This window comes from Pseudorasbora parva, chromosome 18, assembly GCF_024679245.1.
Source record: "Pseudorasbora parva isolate DD20220531a chromosome 18, ASM2467924v1, whole genome shotgun sequence".
Taxonomy (NCBI): domain Eukaryota; kingdom Metazoa; phylum Chordata; class Actinopteri; order Cypriniformes; family Gobionidae; genus Pseudorasbora; species Pseudorasbora parva.
In genome coordinates, this window is record NC_090189.1 from 10,060,524 (window position 1) to 10,082,586 (window position 22,063).

Consider the following 22,063-nt stretch of genomic DNA (forward strand, 5'->3'; position numbering starts at 1 on the left):
TCATTATCACTAATAATTCATGCCTTTTTCTACACTTTTTCAGGTAGACAGCAGACAATAAAGGCTCAGGTCAGTGTTATTTACTGTTAGTGAATTGGTGTTTATAAAGCATTTTTCCTTTTAATTTAGATTTTAGTTTGTTTTGGTAATTTTATTTGCTTTTGTCACAAGAAGGCTCCAGTTGGTAACACTTGCTAACTATATTAGTTAACACGAATGAGCAATTCTTCTAAAGCATTTATTCGTCTTAGCTAATTTGAACATTTACTAATACATTATTAAAATCAAAAGCTGTATCTGTTAATACTATCTAATGAGCTAAATATAACTAATGAAAGTATATGTGAACAGTGTTTTTTAAATTTATTTTTTAGACAATTAACATTTAACAAAGATAAATAAATACTGTAACAAATGTATTGCTCATTATTAGTTAATGTTAGTAATTTAGCCAACACGTTCTCACTCCTAATGCTTCACAAATTGACGCTTGGACAGGACCCAGTTGAGCGTCACTTTTCAACACACAGGAATTTTTATTGTTCTATTATTATTATTATTATTTTTTACGCTATACCAAACCTCATCCCTAAACCTACCCAGCTGTGTATTATATGATATAAAACAGAGTATAACAGCCAGATACGACCGCAGACACAAGTTATTCAAAAAGTACAAATATTCCAAAGGCAAATAATTTTTTTCTGTCAAGAAAATTCCTAAAAGTGATCAGCGTCTCCATCGGCTAAAGATCATGCACACATTCAAAAATGTGCAGCTTTTGATGGTGAAATGGCATTGGCTCTTGTATTCTCGTGAACAATTGGGTCAACTGAAATCAGTGAACTTACCTGCGCGTCAGAAAACGATGCTAAAGGCTATATATATACACAGTCTTGTTCAAAATAATAGCAGTACAATGTGACTAACCAGAATAATCAAGGTTTTTCGTATATTTTTTTATTGCTACGTGGCAAACAAGTTACCAGTAGGTTCAGTAGATTCTCAGAAAACAAATGAGACCCAGCATTCATGATATGCACGCTCTTAAGGCTGTGCAATTGGGCAATTAGTTGAATTAGTTGAAAGGGGTGTGTTCAAAAAAATAGCAGTGTGGCATTCAATCACTGAGGTCATCAATTTTGTGAAGAAACAGGTGTGAATCAGGTGGCCCCTATTTAAGGATGAAGCCAACACTTGTTGAACATGCATTTGAAAGCTGAGGAGAATGGGTCGTTCAAGACATTGTTCAGAAGAACAGCGTACTTTGATTAAAAAGTTGATTAGAGAGGGGAAAACCTATAAAGAGGTGCAAAAAATGATAGGCTGTTCAGCTAAAATGATCTCCAATGCCTTAAAATGGAGAGCAAAACCAGAGAGACGTGGAAGAAAACGGAAGACAACCATCAAAATGGATAGAAGAATAACCAGAATGGCAAAGGCTCAGCCAATGATCACCTCCAGGATGATCAAAGACAGTCTGGAGTTACCTGTAAGTACTGTGACAGTTAGAAGACGTCTGTGTGAAGCTAATCTATTTTCAAGAATCCCCCGCAAAGTCCCTCTGTTAAAAAAAAGGCATGTGCAGAAGAGGTTACAATTTGCCAAAGAACACATCAACTGGCCTAAAGAGAAATGGAGGAACATTTTGTGGACTGATGAGAGTAAAATTGTTCTTTTTGGGTCCAAGGGCCACAGGCAGTTTGTGAGACGACCCCCAAACTCTGAATTCAAGCCACAGTACACAGTGAAGACAGTGAAGCATGGAGGTGCAAGCATCATGATATGGGCATGTTTCTCCTACTATGGTGTTGGGCCTATTTATCGCATACCAGGGATCATGGATCAGTTTGCATATGTTAAAATACTTGAAGAGGTCATGTTGCCCTATGCTGAAGAGGACATGCCCTTGAAACGGTTGTTTCAACAAGACAATGACCCAAAACACACTAGTAAACGGGCAAAGTCTTGGTTCCAAACCAACAAAATTAATGTTATGGAGTGGCCAGCCCAATCTCCAGACCTTAATACAATTGAGAACTTGTGGGGTGATATCAAAAATGCTGTTTCTGAAGCAAAACCAAGAAATGTGAATGAATTGTGGAATGTTGTACAGTCAAAGGTAGACACTGCTATTTTTTTGAACACACCCCTTTCAACTAATTGCCCAATTGCACAGCCTTAAGAGCGTGCATATCATGAATGCTGGGTCTCATTTGTTTTCTGAGAATCTACTGAACCTACTGGTAACTTGTTTGCCACGTAGCAATAAAAAATATACTAAAAACCTTGATTATTCTGGTTAGTCACATTGTACTGCTATTATTTTGAACAAGACTGTATATATATATATATATATAATATATATAAAGAAATACTGTATTCAATGACACTGTAAAATTTATATATATATATATATATATATACATTTTACAATATCAGTTACATATTTTACATGTATTAACTATAGTAATAACTAAAATAGCAACCAACCCTAAACCAAAATAAACTCTAATCCTATCCCAATAGAAAGTAGATGTAGTTACTTAATATTATTCAGTATTTAAATGTTTAATTACAGTGTAACAAGGACACCATAAAATAAAGTGTAACCAATATTTCTATATAGCATTAAATTATTTTTATTTCAGATTTAGTCATTTTAGTACTTACAAATGTACCTTATTTTAGCTGACAAGGTAACATTTCTAAATTTTTCTTAAAGAGTTTTACATTCTATAAAGCCTTAAAGTTCTGCATAATTAAGGGCGTGGTTACTTTGAGTGACCGGTGGATAGCCATTTATCCGATAGTGGCGCTCCTCCTCTTCCGGGTATTGAACCGAGGAGCTTCGTCATATTCTCGCGCATGCGTCGAGTTCACGTCAATAACTTGGTGGATAAAGTCGTTATTTTGATTTTTGTGCGCACAATAACTATTTCCGTCACATTGTAAAATGATTGTACAGCCACTGTAGTGAGATGGACTTTGTAACGCAGTCTTTAGTGCCTTTATGTGTCTGGTGAGTGGGTCAGTGGAAATATTGAATGCCAATGGAGGCCTTTCTGAAACCTTTCTCAGCCATCAGCTTTCAACAAAAATATCTTCATTTGTGTTCTGAAGATGAACGAAGGTCTTACGGGTGTCCGACGGCATGAGGGTGAGTAATTAATTAAATCATTTTCATTTTTGGGTGAACTAACCCTTTAATGTAAAATGTATATTTTATTTTATTTCAGCTTTATTTCAATTACTTTTTTTTGTATTAATTAACAATAACAACACTGGTTCAGGTTAGGTTGTGTTAGAAAAACATACGACCCCAACCACAATAAGGTGCAGTTGGAAATGTGGGTTTTGTTTTGTTAGAAAACACTGAGCCCAGCTGGATATTTTCTTTCACAAATCAAGACAATCAACAAAAAAAACTTCACTAAGTGATTCCCTGCTGATTTTTTCCAACAGTTTTTAATGAGCTTGTAAGATCTGTTATCCTGCTGAGTTCAGCTATCACGTTTGCATTAGTCATTCAAGGCTGCATTTCTTTATACTTACTAAACCCACAACTACCTGTTTTTATGAACTACTTAACTTGCTGACCCAACATTAACCTCTGTCTAAGATTCAAGAAAAAATTTCTTTGGATTCTACTTCTCCTTGTCAGTTGTTTGAAGAGTTTTATTTTAAAACAGTTAATGGGAAACAACACACACACATACACGTTTGTTTTTGTGAAATCTGAGGACATTCCATAGGCTTAATGGTTTTTTACCGTACAAACCATATTTTCTATCCACTTACCCATCACAGGAAACATTCTGCATTTTTACTTTCTAAAAAAAACTCATCCTGTATGATTTATAAGCCTTTTGAAAAGTGGGGACACGACCAATGTCCTCATACTTCACCCTCTTCTTGTAATACCTGTGTCATACCCGTGTCATTATACACATTCCTCATATGTAACAAAAACATGCTGTGAGAGTTAAAAAAAAAATTTGAGTTGTTTTGAAACAAACTCCACTAAGCTTCTTGTGTTAAGTATGAGCTTTTGAAAACAATGCTGCGAATTAAAAATTGCAGCCATAAAAAAAACACTAACGTCAGCCAGTCATTATTGCAAAATATGAACTCCAACAGAGTGATCAGGATTCAGTAATGACTGTAATATTATCCCACTTACAGTACTACATGTAAATATATGAAATCAAATGACAAAAGCCTCATTATAATCATTATTTTCATGATATAAAATATCAGATGTGTGTATCTGCACAAGTTCTTGTAATGTTCATTCCAACCTAGAAAACTATATTTACTGATCGGCAAAACACTCCTTCTGTATCTGTGAATCAACACATTTTGTTTACAAATTTCCGTAGTGTTTTGTTCTCTGATCTAGGAATAGCATGAGGTGTCCTATCTGTGAATGCGTATGCACATTTCACCGGATGCTGAATTTGAGCATGTGACAGTGTGTCACTGCTGGCCTTGAGATACGGACAAAGACTTCTCGCACTCATTCACATACATCTACACGTCTTTTACGAAGCTTAAAGTTAGTCATCATTTACTCACTCTCCTCTTTTTCCAAACCTGTAAGATTTAGTTCATCTTCAAAACACAAATCATGTCCCTCCACTGAAAACTGATTCATCCACAACTCTAACACCATTCATAAAGATATTGAAAAGTGAACCCGTATGAAATTATATGAGAGGTTTAATGGCGTTTGGAAGACACAATCGCATGATGAATGTATTTAACTGATCAGCCGACGTATATCACTTATGGTAAATGAAGCTCAATAATACTAGCTTGATGCATGAAAACAAACCATAGATATTTTTAATTAAATCTGAGAGCTTTCTGTAAATTCTATTGACAGGCTACGCAACTACCTCTCTGATGATTCAAAATGTTCATAAAGAGTTTGTAAAACTAATCTATATGAATTGAGCAGTTAAGTCTGAAATTTCTGAAGAGACATGATCACTTTGTATGATGAACAAATATAATTTAGGTTTTTATTCACATATAAACATTGATCAGCTGACATAAACAAAAGCTCAACCGTATGTCTTGGCGTATGAGAATGAGCCTCATTGGATTTTGAGGAAGCTCAAACCTCAATCATACTGTGTAACACGAGAATAAACCTCACTGGTTCTTGAGGAATCTCAAATGTGAACATGAGAATGAACCTCATTGGTTCTTGAGGAAGCTCAAACGTGCTGCGTAACACGAGAATGAACCTCATTGGTTCTTGAGGAATCTCAAATGTGAACATGAGAATGAACCTCATTGGTTCTTGAGGAAGCTCAAACGTGCTGCGTAACACGAGAATGAACCTCATTGGTTCTTCAGGAAGCTCAAACGTGCTGCGAAACACGAGAATGAACCTCATTGGTTCTTGAGGAAGCTCAAACGTGCTGCGTAACACGAGAATGAACCTCATTGGTTCTTGAGGAAGCTCAAACGTGCTGCGTGACACGAGAATGAACCTCATTGGTTCTTGAGGAAGCTCAAACGTGCTGCGTAACACGAGAATGAACCTCATTGGTTCTTGAGGAAGCTCAAACGTGCTGTGAAACACGAGAATGAACCTCATTGGTTCTTCAGGAAGCTCAAACGTGCTGCGTAACACGAGAATGAACCTCATTGGTTCTTGAGGAAGCTCAAACGTGCTGCGTAACACGAGAATGAACCTCATTGGTTCTTGAGGAAGCTCAAACGTGCTGCGTAACACGAGAATGAACCTCATTGGTTCTTGAGGAAGCTCAAACGTGCTGCGTAACACGAGAATGAACCTCATTGGTTCTTGAGGAAGCTCAAACGTGCTGCGTAACACGAGAATGAACCTCATTGGTTCTTGAGGAAGCTCAAACGTGCTGCGTAACACGAGAATGAACCTCATTGGTTCTTGAGGAAACTCAAACGTGCTGTGAAACACGAGAATGAACCTCATTGGTTCTTCAGGAAGCTCAAACGTGCTGCGTAACACGAGAATGAACCTCACTGGTCCTCGCATGTCAAGCAAACATACTTGAACTTACTTCGATGTATGTTAAGATGTACAGTGAGATGAAATATAAAATTAAATTACCAGTAGCAAATACAATTTTGGGGTGGGCAATCAGATGTCTGGGCTTTCCAGCATCACTGTTAGAACATCATCTCCGTACAAGAGGAAAGTCGTGAAATCCATAAATGGCGTTAATGCAAAAAATATTGAGCCTCATGCTAATGTAATATCTAAATTGTCACCTGGACTCAATTCTTATGGTTTCATTTTATGCACACTGTTATGATATGACACATTGTATACTGCTTTGTCTTTTTTGGAGCTTGACAGAGTCCCCATCCACTTTCATGGAAGAAAGAAATGACTGTCACTCGAAAGAAAGTCATACAGATTTGGAATGACATGACAGTGAAATGAGAATTTTTGCCTGAACTATCCCAAACTGGGATGTTCTTAAAGGTATACTTCACCGCTTTTTCATATTAAACTATGTTATTCCCTTAACTAAAACGAGTTGATACATACCTCTCTCGTCTCAGTGCGTGCACCTAATCTCTCTGACGCGCGGTGACGATCTGATAGCATTTAGCTTAGCCCACTAAGCCCAGTTCATTCACTATGTTACCAAACAGAGATCAAGTTAGAAGCGACCAAACGCCTCCACGTTTTCCCTTTAAATACAGTTACACGAATAGTTGAACGATCAAGTATTGTGACACCAAATAAAACGTGACACTTTTCTAAGCGGATTAAAAAGGAGAACTATAATGTATGGCGGATTAGCACTTCTGAGAGTACTTCGACTCGGCGCAATAAAAAGTCCTTCCTCACATCTCCCCCTCCCTCTCTCATTTCTGTCAATCAGGAGGGAGGGGGAGATGTGAAGGAGGATGTTTCAGCCTGAACTTTTTATGAGTGTCCATAAGATTCCGATAAGTCGTTCTGAAACATAAACTAGAGACGAGCTGTGCGTCGCCATCTGGAGAGCGCGTCATCGCGTGTCACTTCCGGATAACAGAAAATGGGCAAAGAGGCAGGATGTGGGTGGAGCTTAGGTGACGCAAAGAATATAAACGGTGGATAAATGGCTATCCACCTGTCACTCAAAGTAACCACGCCCTTAATTATGCAGAACTTTAAGGCTTTATATAACGTAAAAGAATGAGAAAATTTCACCCTCCCCACAGTTGTCATGAAGGTCAAAATTTGCTGTATAGGCCAAACACACAATTTGTACCAGGCTGTAAATATGTTTTTTTCTGCTGTAAAGCTGAGAATTTTAACATGGGGCTCAATGAGATTCTGCTCCCTTCTGGAGCATGTAGTGGCCAGTTGAGGAATTGCAGTTTACATTACTTCCGTATTGGCTTCAAGAGAGATCGCGGGAGGTTGCCGCTTGGTTTCTACTGATAGAAAGCCATATGCTAATTGTTAAAGTAACCCTTTAATACTTGTGAGGTAGTAGAGAAATGTGCTTTTATGTTCATCTTAATTTGGAGTTTGACAGGATCTGGCAGACCGTGCACAAGCACACATGCCCTGAAGTGAGTTTAAGTCTGCCTCATGCCATTTCTTGATCCCATCACTGTCCGTCTCCCCTTGTTTCCTTTGCCTGTTTAATAGTGTTAATAAAAGACTCAAAGCACCAAAGTACAGTGTAAAGTAGATTTTATTCAATGGGTATGTAAAATTAAACATAACATAATCTTCAGTCCCCCAAATACAAACTGCTGATTTAAGTGGATAAAATGGTCAAGGGTCCAAGTATCTGATTGGTTAGCAGCTATACTGGATGTAGGCATGAACTGGATTTAAGTGGCTCAGGAAATTGGATCATTATTCCAGGCAGGGTTTGAGAAAACAGGATTGTAAGCTTGCTGCATCATGCATTGACATTAAGCCTATGTACTGACGTCTTTACTTACTACTACAAGACAACATAATGAATCGTTTGACAAGCATTATTTGTTGTCTGAAAACGCAATATTACCTGCATAACACAAAAGAAAAATCATTTAGCATACTATAAATATTATAATTTCCGCACTTAATCATGCTGATATATCAGTTGAGGCCTTACATGTAAATATGATGCAGTTGTAACCTAACTGAAAAGATGCATTTCATTTGTTTAATTACAGTTACCCGTGAGCTCTGCTGCAGGGCATGCTTCCCCATATGGAACTTTAATAAGATTAAGATGCACTAAAATGACAATGCTAGTCAGTCTGCTCATTGACCAGCAGAAACCCATTCAACACCCCCTAAACGACCATGGGGGTCTTTAAAAGCGCACATATGGCTGGCACAAAAGAGTCCCACCCTCAGTGCTGCAAGACCCCTGAGGTGTAACGCTAAGTACACTAACAAACAGTAATCCGTAGCTGTCTGCGCTACAGTGACACATGCACACCACGCTTATAACCTCATGGCTTAGTACAGAAGAATGACTGTGATTGGATTATGAGTCGTAAATCTTTTTGACAGCACACAGACCATGAGCACTTAACTGCACTGTCACAATGTAATGACCTCAAAGTAAACTCATAATGATAGTCTTATTTATACAGATTCATTTCTATCATTTTAATGCAGTATTAACTACAAAGCATCTTTGATTTTACAAGTCTCCATTTCGGTTTTTCTGTTCATGACTTGTACATATACAAAGTTGTATATGAAATGAATTAGGAAAATATTTGATTTCAAGATTAAAACGAGAAAAATACATGATTTTAAGATTAAAAACATTTAAACTATGTTTTGTGCTCTCTGATTTTCACAAGTAATATGTTTATAGTGGTATGTCGAAATAAATATGAAAGATATTAAAGTGATTATTATTATAGTAATAATCTTATTATAGTTATACTTATTATTATAGTTATACTTAATATAATTATATTATCAGTGTTATTAGTTCCCTTTCTTTCTTTCTTTCTTTCTTTCTTTCTTTCTTTCTTTCTTTCTTTCTTTCTTTCTTTCTTTCTTTCTTTCTTTCTTTCTTTCTTTCTTTCTTTCTTTCTTTCTTTCTTTCTTTCTTTCTTTCTTTCTTGTGGCCTTTGAGAGTAGATACTCCAAATTGCCAGCAGATGGAACTATATAGCACAGTAACACTGTCCACAACCATTGTTTTGAAGTAAAAAAAGTTAATGAAAAGCCTAATAATATATATTTTTTAAATCCTGTGTAATGGCTAATAACTTATTCACCTCTTAAAACTATGGAGCGCATTGATATGTTATTAAAACATTTTCTCGTCAATAAAAGAATATGAATGTTGTGTGAACTTTGTTTATGGAGCTGTTCACAGTGCAACGCCACGCCTGCATTAGTTACACCTCTGTAAACTCTGCGGTCTGAGGCAGAAGACTTAAGGCAGAAGAGAAATCTTCCGCTGTAAAATGAAAGTAAAAGGAGAGGAAATTTTTGAATGAAAGAAGAGAGATTGTAGGAAGCTGTTCGTCACTGTCTAGTACACCTTCGACGACGCGGTGCTGTAATGAACGAAGGCTCAGAATGAATTTGCATGTTTCTAAAGATCACAGGTAAGACTCTGGTTGAAACGGAACGTTTAGATAATTGTAAAGACAATCATGTTTAAGTGAATTTCTCCATTTTAGTTTTGTTGAGGTGTTTTAACTTGCGTCTTGTGTTCACAGTGCTGTCAAGAAGCCTTGTGTGTTTGAGCCATATAGGACCCATAAAAAAATAGGCAAATGTCTAATAATCAGTAATGAGCACTTCCCTGGTGAGTATTATCAGCCTGTATCTCCACTGAACTAGTATAAAGTTGTGCAACCTGCTTGCAGTAGGCTATTCAGAACTGTTCTCTGGTACACCTCTGCCCTTTTGAATGGCTAAAATAACTCTGAAGTTCAACCTAATGCTAGAAGAAAAAATCCTATATAAACCTTAAAGGGTTCAGTCAGGTACTTAATATAATAGTATAATATAATAATTATTACTATAATAATAAAACTTAATTCATTTATTGTTTTAATTAATTTAATTTGAATCTATTTTTTAATTATTGTGAACTTACTCTATCACTACATAGAATTGAAATAACCTGTTAACCACGGTAGTATTACATACAACCATTTAAGACATTTCTCCTTATATAGAAACGTTTTGGCACGAAGATTTCTTTAAAATTGATTCAAGAAGCTTAGAGTTTTATATAGAATCCCACTGAACCTTTTTTTAAGAGAATACTATATCTCTAATCTGAAATTTAGAGTTATTGTATACTTGTGTTAACTTTGCATTTAACCTTGATTCTTGCTGACTCCAGAGTTCTTGTACCACAGTGGCTTACAGTCTTGAGTTTCTATTCATGTGATTATTTAGCACGTTAGTCCTGCTTTGTGGCATTTCTCACAGTATCCGTTCCTGAAAAATAATCCTCAAGATTTTTTTCTTTAACTGTCCTGATCACCCGGTCAGGGTTTATTTTGTGATAATGAATGGTTGATTGTACATTATACCCACTCCGTAACCAGACGGTTACATATGAAATAAGTGAGCAATGATGAGTTTAAATAATTCAATGATCCGTTTTTTTATTTTTAAATATATATTTTTTTAATATAAAGTCTCTGAGTTATTAGGTTTGAATCAGTCTAATGAATCACTCACTGACTGAATCAGTGGGTGATTCATTCATTCATTCAACTCATCCATTGAATTTAAAGTGAAGGTGTGTTCATCTTAAAGGATCTAAATGTAAGTTTTTGACCATACTAAAGCATTTACCATACTATGTTTGCAGATATTTAGGAAACATGCTGAGTTCACAAAAATGCTTTGAAATGTGCGTTCCGTGTCAGAATGGTTTTGTTTTGGTCTGTGCTGTACCACACATTGGCAATTTACCCTGTAGTATTTCGACACCCTGGATTGCCAGTTGGCAGTAAACATAATTTTGCAGCCATGGAAGCCAGCGATCAAACTGTGTCAGAGAATGCAGATTCTACCCAACCTATAAAGCCTCAGCACCCATCTAAAAATCTCTATGAATGGAGACATATTAAAACGCATATCAACTTATCAAAGATCAATAAATTAACTCATCAACTTACAGTCTCCTTGCCTTAAATTTTCGATTTCAATTGCTCTCCCTCCTATTGCGTGTCCTCAATCTCGCAACCAACGTGAGTGCCGAGTGAGTCTGAGGGGGAGGACTGTGGGGGAAACAGCTCTCTCCAATACTTGGAATTTGGACTGCAGTACCCATTTCAACCGCTAGCTGTCAATCTTACATACGGCACCTTTAAGGCGGCGCTGCGTAGACCATTCGGTTTATGACATCATCATCATTTAGAGAACATACGGCTCTGTATGCTAATGCTCACTCTCACAGTACTTTGACGTCATACACCGATCGGTCTGCACGGCGCCGCTTTAAGTCGAACACACCTATTCTTTTCAGTCATTTTCAACTCTCAATAGTTCTTATAAAAGAATATTGGAATTAAGTAGAATGAAACCCTATATAAAATCTTATATTGAACCTTATTGAATTCCTTATACATATATTCCTAGTTATGCCTTCTTGTTCCAGGCTCACCACGTTTGCAAAGGAGGGGCTGTTCAGTAGATGAACGCTTACTGTCGAGCACGTTCAAATCCCTTGGTTTTAATGTACAGGTGGAGAAGAACCTGTCAGCTAATGAAATGATTAATGTGATGAGAAAAGGTAGGGTACAATGTCAGTGTTCAGGATAGGTCATAATGCCTGTATTAAAGAATTAGTTCACTTTAAAATGAAATTACCCTAAGATTTACTCACCCTCAAGCCATGCAATGTGTATATGACTTTAAGAAAATGTAAAAGAATGATCCATATTTAAATTTAAGAAAATTATCCATATTTAAAACTTTATAAAGTCAAATATCTAGCTTCCGAACTTACGAAAAAGGTATATCTGACGCAACATATGATGTTGGACGTCGCGTAAGCGCTTTGAACTGCGAGAGTTAAAACTGAGTAAGTTAAATACAGAAGGTGGTCTGGCAGCTAGTTATTGTACTTTATAAAGTGTTGAATATGGGTATTTTTCTTATACAAATGTATTTATTTACTTCAGAAGGCCCTTTTTAAACCAGGATGGCTTGAGGCTTGGGGTCATTTTTTTTTTTTTTACATAAACTAATCCTTTAAATTATAAATGTGCCTCAGTATCCAAAGAGAACCACACAGACAATTCTTGCTTTGTGTGTGTATTGATGAGCCATGGAGAGGAAGGAACCATTCTTGGGTCGGATCAGCGCTGGATCCCTGTCAAAACACTGACCTCTCTCATGACTTCTGACCTCTGCCCTAGTCTGCAGGACAAGCCGAAACTCTTCTTCTTTCAGGTAACAGCCACCTGCAAAAATAAGAGATAACATTATTTACATTTATGCATTTAGTGGGCGCTTTAATCCAAAGCGACTTACAACTGAGGAATACAAGAAGCGATCTGTCATGAAGAGGCGAAGAAACGCAAAAAGTGCCTTAAATACAAAGGTTTGGATATAAGTAGCAAAAGCTAGAACAGTGAGGGAAAAGAGAAAAATAGAGGAAGAAGACTTAGATTTAAAAAAATGTTTATGATGATGACAAGATTAAAGAGACAACTCCAGGGAATTTATAAGTTAATCTTGATCGTTATATCTTTGTGAGTACAGTCTATAGAACCAAAAACTAACCGGATTGGTGCTTGAAACACAGAGTTATTACAGTTAATGCCCAGAGCCCCCACTCAGCTAAAATGGCAGCTATGGGGGCATAAACGTGAAAGTTGTCTTTGTGCCTCTTAACAGACAAAAAAGGCAAATAGTCCTGTTGGGAAGAGCGTTGTGTGTGTAAAGCATGATTATTTTATTACTGCACATCTTTCCTCAAGCCGTGTGTGCCCAAATGGAAGGATAAATAAAGTTTACATTACCTCCACAGTGGTTGCACCCGTCTTCGACCACGGAATGGCATTTTTCTTCAACCGGCCCCGCTGTGTTGTGTCTGTAAGTTAGTCATCCTTGTCAAAGCGTTCGCTGCAAATTTTCACATTCTGTTGCCACAAGTTCGGAAAGGCACAAACGTGAACCATTTCTTCTTCACTTGTGAGCCTGATCAGATCATCACTCTAGTGATGTCCGGTTCACGAACGAATCGTTCTTTTTAACTGGTTCTTTTTAGTGACCCGGTCGAACCAGATTCCCACAAGTTACTTTAGTTGCTCACTTGAATTATATGTTGTAACTCCAACAGTCCACTGAACTGAGACATGTTTTTCTGAAAGAACTGATGAGAACTCACGAGCAGCTGATACTGAGCATGCGCGTGTAACTGAACGTACATCAGTTCTCGGATCATCAGTAGGTAAAGAACCGAAAACCGCTTCTTTCGGACACATCCGATACTACTATGTATCTATCTGTCTCCCTAATTATCTATCTGTCTATCTAATTGCATCTATATCTGCACTGCCAGATGGACACATTGATGAGAATATCAGTTTTGTACATTATTTTGTTCTGTTTACCATAATTATTTATGAGGATGAATTGTATACCATGCCAATATTATTGCAGAACATACTTATTTTCATTTGATATTGTTTATTTTACACTTCAGGTCGATCAAACGGGTGTCCGTGTAGGCTGTTAATTGTAAGACTTGTTTTGTGAAGTCTTCATGTTATTTATGAGAGGCAGTATTGCCATTTCTTTTACACAACGGTCTACAGTTTCACACATTTTCAAGTGTTTCTTCCATCTGCCGACAATGCCGACATTTCTCATTTCACCCGTGTTTGTGTGTACGCCTGGGTCAGAGCTTGCGTGAAGAGCCGTGCATTTTCCCATTATTGCGGTAAGAGTGCCGTACGCTTTCTTTTGTGCGTATGCAACGTTTATAAATGAGGCCCCAGGAGAGGGATTTTATACATTATGACTGTGGTTAACTCATTTGTTACTGGTTTGATTCTATATTCAGGCCTGCAGAGGACTGGAATTTGACCCTGGTGTAGAGGCAGACAGTGAAGAAGCACCAGGGGAATTTTTTGGAATATCAGACGTTGCCGAAGTGGATTTTCTCTGCTGTTATTCCACAGTGGAAGGTTTGCATTGCACTGCAGACAGTGGCATGGTTCAGTAGTTTTATAGAAATATTTATACACCACAAATGCATTTGAAAACTTATTTGTTTCTCTACAGGGTACTACTCATGGAGAAATCCAGACACGGGCTCTGTATTTATCAGTGAACTTTGCGAAATGTTGAAGGACTGTCATCTAGAGATTATTCAGATTCTCACAAGAGTAAACCATCGTGTGGCTTATCACTTCCAGTCTTACACCACAGACCTGGAGACAAATAGCAAGAGACAAATGCCGTGCTTTGCCTCCCGACTGACCAAGGGTTTTTACCTGCATGTGGCAGAGAATAAAAAGAAATAATATACATTTAAAAAATCATAATTAACAATCACTGGCAGCAAGTCAGTGATGTGGTTTGCAAGGAGTGGCAGCAATTTATTAATGTTATTCCTCATATGCAAATACTCTTCATTCTCAAACATATGTTAAATAAACAAGATGGCAGATCTGTAAAACATTAAACAATACTTGAGGTACTTAATCCATTTGTTCATTTTTTTATTTTTTTTATGTCAAACAGTCCAAATAAAAATGTGTGCAAACCAAAAAATAACATTATTCATAGAGGCTAGTCTTGCTAGCCTGGTTAAAACCAGACCATTCTCAGTAGTAACTGAGGGATGGCCTGGCAAAGCATCATAGACAAATCATTTCCAAAGAGCCGTCACCAACAGACGATGATGTAAGCAGAGCGACGGAGAAACATCTCAGACAGCAATTCTCTGTTTGTGATTTTCGAGGAAGATGTTTCAGTGGCTTCTGACGACTTTTGCTGTTGTTGTAAAAGAACTATGAAATGAATAGCTGGTGTTCACCGCCACTCCAACAACATTTTTGCCAAATTTGGAAAACCTAATACCATCTCAGACCGACTGAAACATCTCGAATTGACGGTCGAACAGAAAACATCAAGCTCTGGTTGCATTTGCCCCCGTAAGGCATTTGTATTGCAATTAGAACGTGATTTGCAATATTTTGAAAATAAAATAATTAGTCTTTGTATAATTGTGTCTCACAAACTTTATCCAAATTCAGTTATTTCAGATTTAAAACATTTTCAGACTTTAGCATTGTTATGCTGGTAATTTATTTACAATTATTTACATATTTTACATGATTACCAGATCTAGTGTGAGGAAATAAGCACAGAAAGGCCAGATCCAGAGCTGCTGTGTGGTGTTAGCACATGATCACACTCCCCATCCTCCTCATCAAAGTAGCCGGTGTAATCCACATTTGGTAACCAAGTGTTGTTCTTTGCTCGGGTTTTAACGAAAAGGAAAAGGAAAAGTTTAAATCGCTTAAAACAGACGCGATAGCTGATTCGAATGAGTGCTGTTCCATGGCGCCATCCAATTTGTAATGTGCAAAATCTGCGTCAGCGTCTATGTGATGTTGTCTTTGTGTAAAGCCCTCCCCAACGGATTAGAAATGGGTTTGAATATGTTCTTTGCAATACTACTTGTAGAGCACTGGATATAAAGTGCCTAACGTGTGTTTAATAATAAAGTGTTTATCAGTTAGGGGTAGGTTTATTTTTAGGTTTAGGTTAATCCTGAATTTCCCTATAGGAATGAATAAAGTATTCATCAATCAATAAGGCAGCATCCATTTAACAAAATATAATAATTTACACTCTATTATAATTGTGCTGTTGTACAACAATAAGGTTCAAATAGTTTCTGCTACTATTATCATCTAATACACTTATAATTGCAAAGGAAATTTTTGCAACTGCAAACAGAAGAATCTCACAGTATAGAGGTTCAGACTGAAGAACGATCACAGGAAAAAGTATCTTTAGAAAAAGTATCTTATTTTTCCTTTAAACGTAATTACCTCTTTATTAGGGATACATTACAGTTAATGCACTTACTTGTTTGCAAATTCAACAAATATCTGTTGCTAAATTGAAAATGCTAAATTTAAATATATACATGATTTAAATTCAAAACATATATAGAATAAGAAATGTTTATAGATTAAACACAGCTCACGTCTTTGTTCTCCACTAGTAGTCGATAGCCTAATGCGGACTGGAAACGTATGTTTTTGGTTAAGATTTTTTTTAAACATATAGTCAAGTCCAATTGAGATTTTTTGATTAAACCAACTGTGACCATTATTTATTTTAAAATAATTATTTTTTAAAAAAAATATTTAATTGCAGATTTGTAATCTAATCTATTTTGTGCTATTGTCTTATGTTCATGTATGTTTTTTTTACAGTCTATGATCATTTCACGTTGACGTATAATTGCTTTCAGAGTGTGATGAATGTAACAGGTAATTCAGTGATTCGACTGGCTCTTTCTCATGTTTGTCTGCTTCTTTTGGCAGACCAATACATTTTCCTACTGCTTATATACCTTTCAGAGAATATTTATGGTACCACCGAGCCTACCACCTGTATACAAAGTGCAAGGTAATTGTTCAGAAAGCAAACAACATTGTACATTCATCATTAGCATTCATCACCATTTTTGCATTTCTAGTTGATTTATAAATGAAAATAAAATAATTTTCTCTCTAGCGTTTTCTTTTCTATGAGTTTATTTGTTTACATTTAAAGTATATTGCTGGTTAGTATACTAAGTACAAGCTGAGGTATTTATGAATCATAATTTTGGCAAGATCTGGCTTCAATTGATTACAGGTAATTTATTCATGCATTTGTGTCTTAAATCAGGTGTTTATTTTTTATTTTTGAAAAACATTAAAAAAAAATCCCTTGCGAGAAATACCTTAAAAAAGGTTAGTTCAACCAAAAATGTAAATTAGCCCACTCAAGCCATCCTAGGTGTATATCAAGTTTTAAATATGGATATTTTTCTTACACAAACACATCGGTTCACTTCAGAAAGGCAATTATATGATAAATAGATGCACTTTTATGGACTTCAAAAATGACCCAACAATTCACTGCCATTATAAAGCTCGGAAGAGCCAGGACATTTTTAAAATAACTGATTTTATTTGTCTGAAAGAAGAAAGTCATATACACCTAGGAGGACTTAATCATGGGCTAATTACATTTTTTGGGTGAACTAACCCTTTATTATAAAAGTGAAGTATGAAGAACTATTATATGGTTTAAAAAAGACATTATTTGCTATACATTAAATAACTGGCTCTTATATCGTCATGATATTATGGAAAAAACATATTTATTCCATTACAGATTTTATTTGATTTTGTAATGTTAGACCGGTGGATGGAATAAAATCATCACGATTAGCCTTTGGAAAGCAGAATGTAAATGCTAACTTGAACAGTTTCTCCTCTGAAAAAAAGTAGACAAAAAATGTTCAACAGAAGAAATGGTAGGCCCAAACAATTTCTTTTCTTTATTTTCCAACATATTATTGAGTACAGTAAGTAATATTTTAAGTTTGGTAACTTATTTAGTGATGGCTCTTACAATAACATTTATGAACATGAGCAAAATACAAACAGTGACATATTCACACAAACACATGTTCGTAAGATTTGTGGAAATCAGAACCGAGGACAATTGTCTGTATTGGACTACACAAACAATGACCATGACATGTTATGACATTATTTATCCAGCAGCTAAAAATGTATCAACTATGGAGACCTACAAAAGGGCAGTTTGCCAACTCTGTAAAAAAAAAGAAGAGGATGCACAAATCCGACACAAAAGAAACATGTAAGAGTCATTGATTCCAGTTCCTGGCTAGCAGGAATTGACAGAATATACTGCAACGCTGCGATTGAACTGGGAATGTAAGTGATTACTAAACTCACAGTAGTTATCAGAATGAGATGAAACGCTTTTCTCTTCATGCGGTTTTCCTCCTCTCGCTCTCTTGCTTTCTCTCCAGGTCTGGGCTGCTTCAGAGCTCTGAGAACAGCCACACAGCAGAACAGGTTTATGGAGAGGAAGATTATAAAGTGTGACATGTACAGGCATTTAAAAAGCTGTATGAAACATGGGTTTACAAGTTCTAGACACAACACGCAACATATAATGATCATCATCCAGGTAACAACAGAGCATGCGACCTTATATCTGAGAGGTTTGTACTTCAGAAAGGTTACAGGATGAACCACTGCCAGGTAACGCTCAACACACATCAGACACTGAAACAGAGGACGGCCGGTGATGACAAATCCTGATAAAAACATCATAACAATCCATAGCCTTGGAAATACATTGCCAAGCACAGCATTCAGTGAGCGCAGACATAACACAATATCACAAACAGAGATTTTCAGAGTGAAGAATTCAGATGCAATTCCTCTTCCTCGTCCTGTGAGAATGAGCCACACAATATAGGAGTGTGCTGGAAGACCAAACAGGAGGCTGATGACATGTACTGCAGCATTATAGGGGGAAATGTGATAATATCTGTACCAATCAGTTATGTTACATGCCCCATCTTTTGGAAGTGTTTCATTGGAGATGTTCATCGTAACTGTCTTTGCATTCACCTGAAAAAAAAAAAAGACTTTAATTTGCAGACAAAAATTATTCTATAATGTAAAAACACATTAATCAAATTACATTTATTGACAAAATAAATCTTATTAAGGTTTCATTAATTAGAATATATAAGTTAAGCATTAGTTTAATTATTATATATTACATTATTATATTATATTATATTATTCACATATACACTGTAAAAAATTTTGGTTGGTTTTTGTTGGTTCAACTTAAAAAAGTAAGTAACCTGGTTGCCTTAAAATTGTGAGTTTATTGAAATTAAAACTTTGAGTTGATACAAAGAAGGAAATTAGTTTAATAAATAGAAACTCAAAATATTATTGTATCTGAACCACATAAAAAAATTGATAAATCATGAAAATAGCACTATTAGCACTAACACTAGTTTCACTGCATCATCAGAAATAACACACACACAATTACCCAATATGCTTACAAAATCTTTTAATAATATTTTAATAAAAGTTGTCGAATCTCAAAATTGTTTCATTGTATTAACTCAAAATTTTAATTTCAATGAACTCAAAATTTTAAGGCAACCAGGTAACTTTTTTTCTAAATAATTTTTTACAGTGTATACCCTCTAGCAGATTCAGCATTTAATCATTTTAAGTCTTAAGATATGTATTGATTTCACAATTTTATCATATATTTTCTTTGTAAATGTGATTATAAAAATTAAATTTTGAAGAAAAATAGTTGGTTACCGGAATATTAATAGCCAAATCTCTCCACTGTCTCAAATAAACTTCCTGTCTGACTGGTGATCTGTGCAGTTCTCACTCTGAATCTAGAACACTGCATATGCTATTTTTATTACTGTATGCAAATTTGAATATGCATATAGTGATTAATGAGTGTTAACGTCATAAATCATAGAACTGTGTACAAACAATATTTATGCTGTAATTACATGACTTTAGAAAATGGCTGAAAGTTTAGTTTTATAGTGATACATTTTACAGTAAAAATCTGTTAAAGTGACTGAATTGTGAGGCTAATAAGTACCTGGATAAGAATGTCTGCTAAATTCTGTAGATCTAAACTTATTATTTTTTATCCCAAACACACTTGGCTGCAGCCTCCAGATCGGGGAGGGCCTGTATGTGTCACCCCGCCACCACTTACTCTGATTGGCTCATTCACCTTTTATATTATATAAAACATGTTCGTAGTCGGTTTCTCCAGGGAGGAAAGAAGGGAGGGCGGGCTTTCTGGAGTCTTGGCAGGTAACATGGGTGGTGCTGATAGCCACCTGGTCCATGTCATGCATCCTGGCCAAATTTGCCTCTGTCCATCATGGATTCCAGGTGGATGCTGCTCATTAGTGGTGGTTGAGGAGATTCCCCCTTCTATATGTAAAGCGTTTTGAGGACCCAGAAAAATGCTATATATATGTAACAAATTATTATTATTATTATTAGGCTAAGAAGCCCTTAAGGGCAGTATCTGTGATCAAGGAGGTGCCGGCTGCTATGGGGACCAAGGAGGTGCCGACAGCTCAGGAGGAAAGGGCAGTGGCAGCAGTTCTGGGACAGCCTCTTCGGATGGGTAAACCAGATGTGGGTGATTGCTAAAGAAGCACAGGTGAGCAGAAGGAGAGATGATGGGAAGTGTAGTGCCTGGCAATGACTGAGATGGTGACTGTAACAGGAGGCATGCAGGAGCTGTGCCAGCATACACTCACCTAAAGGATTATTAGGAACACCATATTAATACTGTGTTTGACCCCCTTTCGCCTTCAGAACTGCCTTAACTTAACGTCCTTCTACGTGGCATTGATTCAACAAGGTGTTGAAAGCATTCGTTAGAAATGTTGGCCCATATTGATAGGATAGAATCTTGCAGATGATGGAGATTTGTGGGATGCGCATCCAGGGCACGAAGCTCCCGTTCCACCACATCTCAACGATGCTCTATTGGGTTGAGATCTGGTGACTGTGGGGGCCATTTTAGTGCAGTGAACTCATTGTCTTGTTCAAGAAACCAATTTGAAATGATTCGAGCTTTGTGATATGATGCATTATCCTGCTGGAAGTAGCCATCAGAGGATGGGTACATGGTGGTAATAAAGGGACGGACATGATCAGAAACAATGCTCAGGTAGGCCGTGGCATTTAAACGATGCCCAATTGGCACTAAGGGGCCTAAAGTGGGCCAAGAAAATATCCTCCACACCATTACACCACCACCACCAACCTGCACAGTGGTACAAGGCATGATAGATCCATGTTGTCATTCTTTTTATGCCAAATTCTGACTCTACCTTCTGAATGTCTCAACAGAAATCGAGATTCATCAGACCAGGCAACATTTTTCAAGTTTTCAACTGTTTCAGCTGTCAAACTGTTCAATTTTGGTGAGCTCTTGCAAATTGTAGCTTCTTTTTCCTATTTGTAGTGGAGATGAGGGGTACCCGGTGGGGTCTTCTGCTGTTGTAGCCCATCCACCTCAAGGTTGTGCGCGTTGTGGCTTTACAAATGCTTTGCTGCATACCTCGGTTGTAATGAGTGGTTATTTCAGTTGCTCTTCTATCAGCTTAAATCAGTCGGCCCATTCTCCTCTGACCTCTAGTATCAACAAGGCATTTTCTCCCACAGGACTGCCGCATACTGGATGTTTTTCCCTTTTCACACCATTCTTTGTAAACCCTAGAAATGGTTTTGCGTGAAAATCCCAGTAACTGAGTGGATTATGTAATAAGTTCCTATTGTGTAATATGAATGTGTTCCTAATAATCCTTTAGGTGAGTGTATAAGTCCCTTACTGTAATCCTCAGCCATGTCTTGCAGCGCCACTACCATGAGGGAAAGATGAAAAGCCAGATTGTTTTTTGAAAAGTTGAGGAGATCTATGATGAGGGCTATCCGAAAGGGCCCATAGGCCTCATGCTCATGTCATCATACATCACAGTGAGGGTAGCTTGATCCCTTGAGGACAGCTTCGGTGTGGGCCTGGTCCAGGCAGAAGATGCAGGTGTCATGCTCATCTGCTAAGTTCTTGAAGTTCTACCAGAAAGATTTAGAAGCCATATGAATTGCAAAGAGTAACACATTCATTGAAAGTCCAGCAGGTATGATAATTAGACTTCTTTGGCATAGGCCCCGTCCTTAGCTTTCGAGGGTAATGGACTCTGCATAACCTGCCTGAAGATGAAGGCAGGGGTGCAGCCGACCCCCGGGAGGTATAGACGGGGACCACGCTGGTGATGGTGGGGAGGTTGGAACTGTCTGCGTCAGCATCTGTGAACTCAGATATGTGTAAGTGATCATTTTTTTATATTCTGTGGATTAGGGCGTGATTGGTTAGGTCTGAAAGTGATGCGTGACATAACATTAAATCTTCCTGGCAGAACTTGCGCTAAAGCTTTCATTTCTCTCCGACACATCGAAGGGTGTTTGGGTGACTTTTATCTTCTTG

General features: G+C 37.0%; 1 protein-coding gene across 1 annotated transcript; it reads left to right on the forward strand.

The window, feature by feature from the left end:
• Positions 1 to 9,349: 9,349 nt before the first annotated feature.
• casp21 (caspase 21, apoptosis-related cysteine peptidase) lies at positions 9,350 to 15,448 on the forward strand. The gene is made up of 6 exons (XM_067423377.1): positions 9,350 to 9,573; positions 9,688 to 9,776; positions 11,592 to 11,726; positions 12,210 to 12,388; positions 14,007 to 14,130; positions 14,228 to 15,448. Exons 1-6 carry the CDS (start codon positions 9,545 to 9,547, stop codon positions 14,467 to 14,469), a joined length of 798 nt encoding a protein of 265 aa, XP_067279478.1. The 5' UTR covers positions 9,350 to 9,544; the 3' UTR covers positions 14,470 to 15,448.
• The last annotated feature ends 6,615 nt before the right edge of the window (positions 15,449 to 22,063 follow it).

Coding starts and splice junctions, on each gene's coding strand:
- casp21 (XM_067423377.1), top strand. CDS start 9,545: ATGAATTTGCATGTTTCTAAAGATCACAG. Junction 11,727..12,209: donor GATTAATGTGATGAGAAAAG/GTAGGGTACAAT, acceptor AATGTGCCTCAG/TATCCAAAGAGAACCACACA. Junction 12,389..14,006: donor CGAAACTCTTCTTCTTTCAG/GTAACAGCCACC, acceptor TTCTATATTCAG/GCCTGCAGAGGACTGGAATT.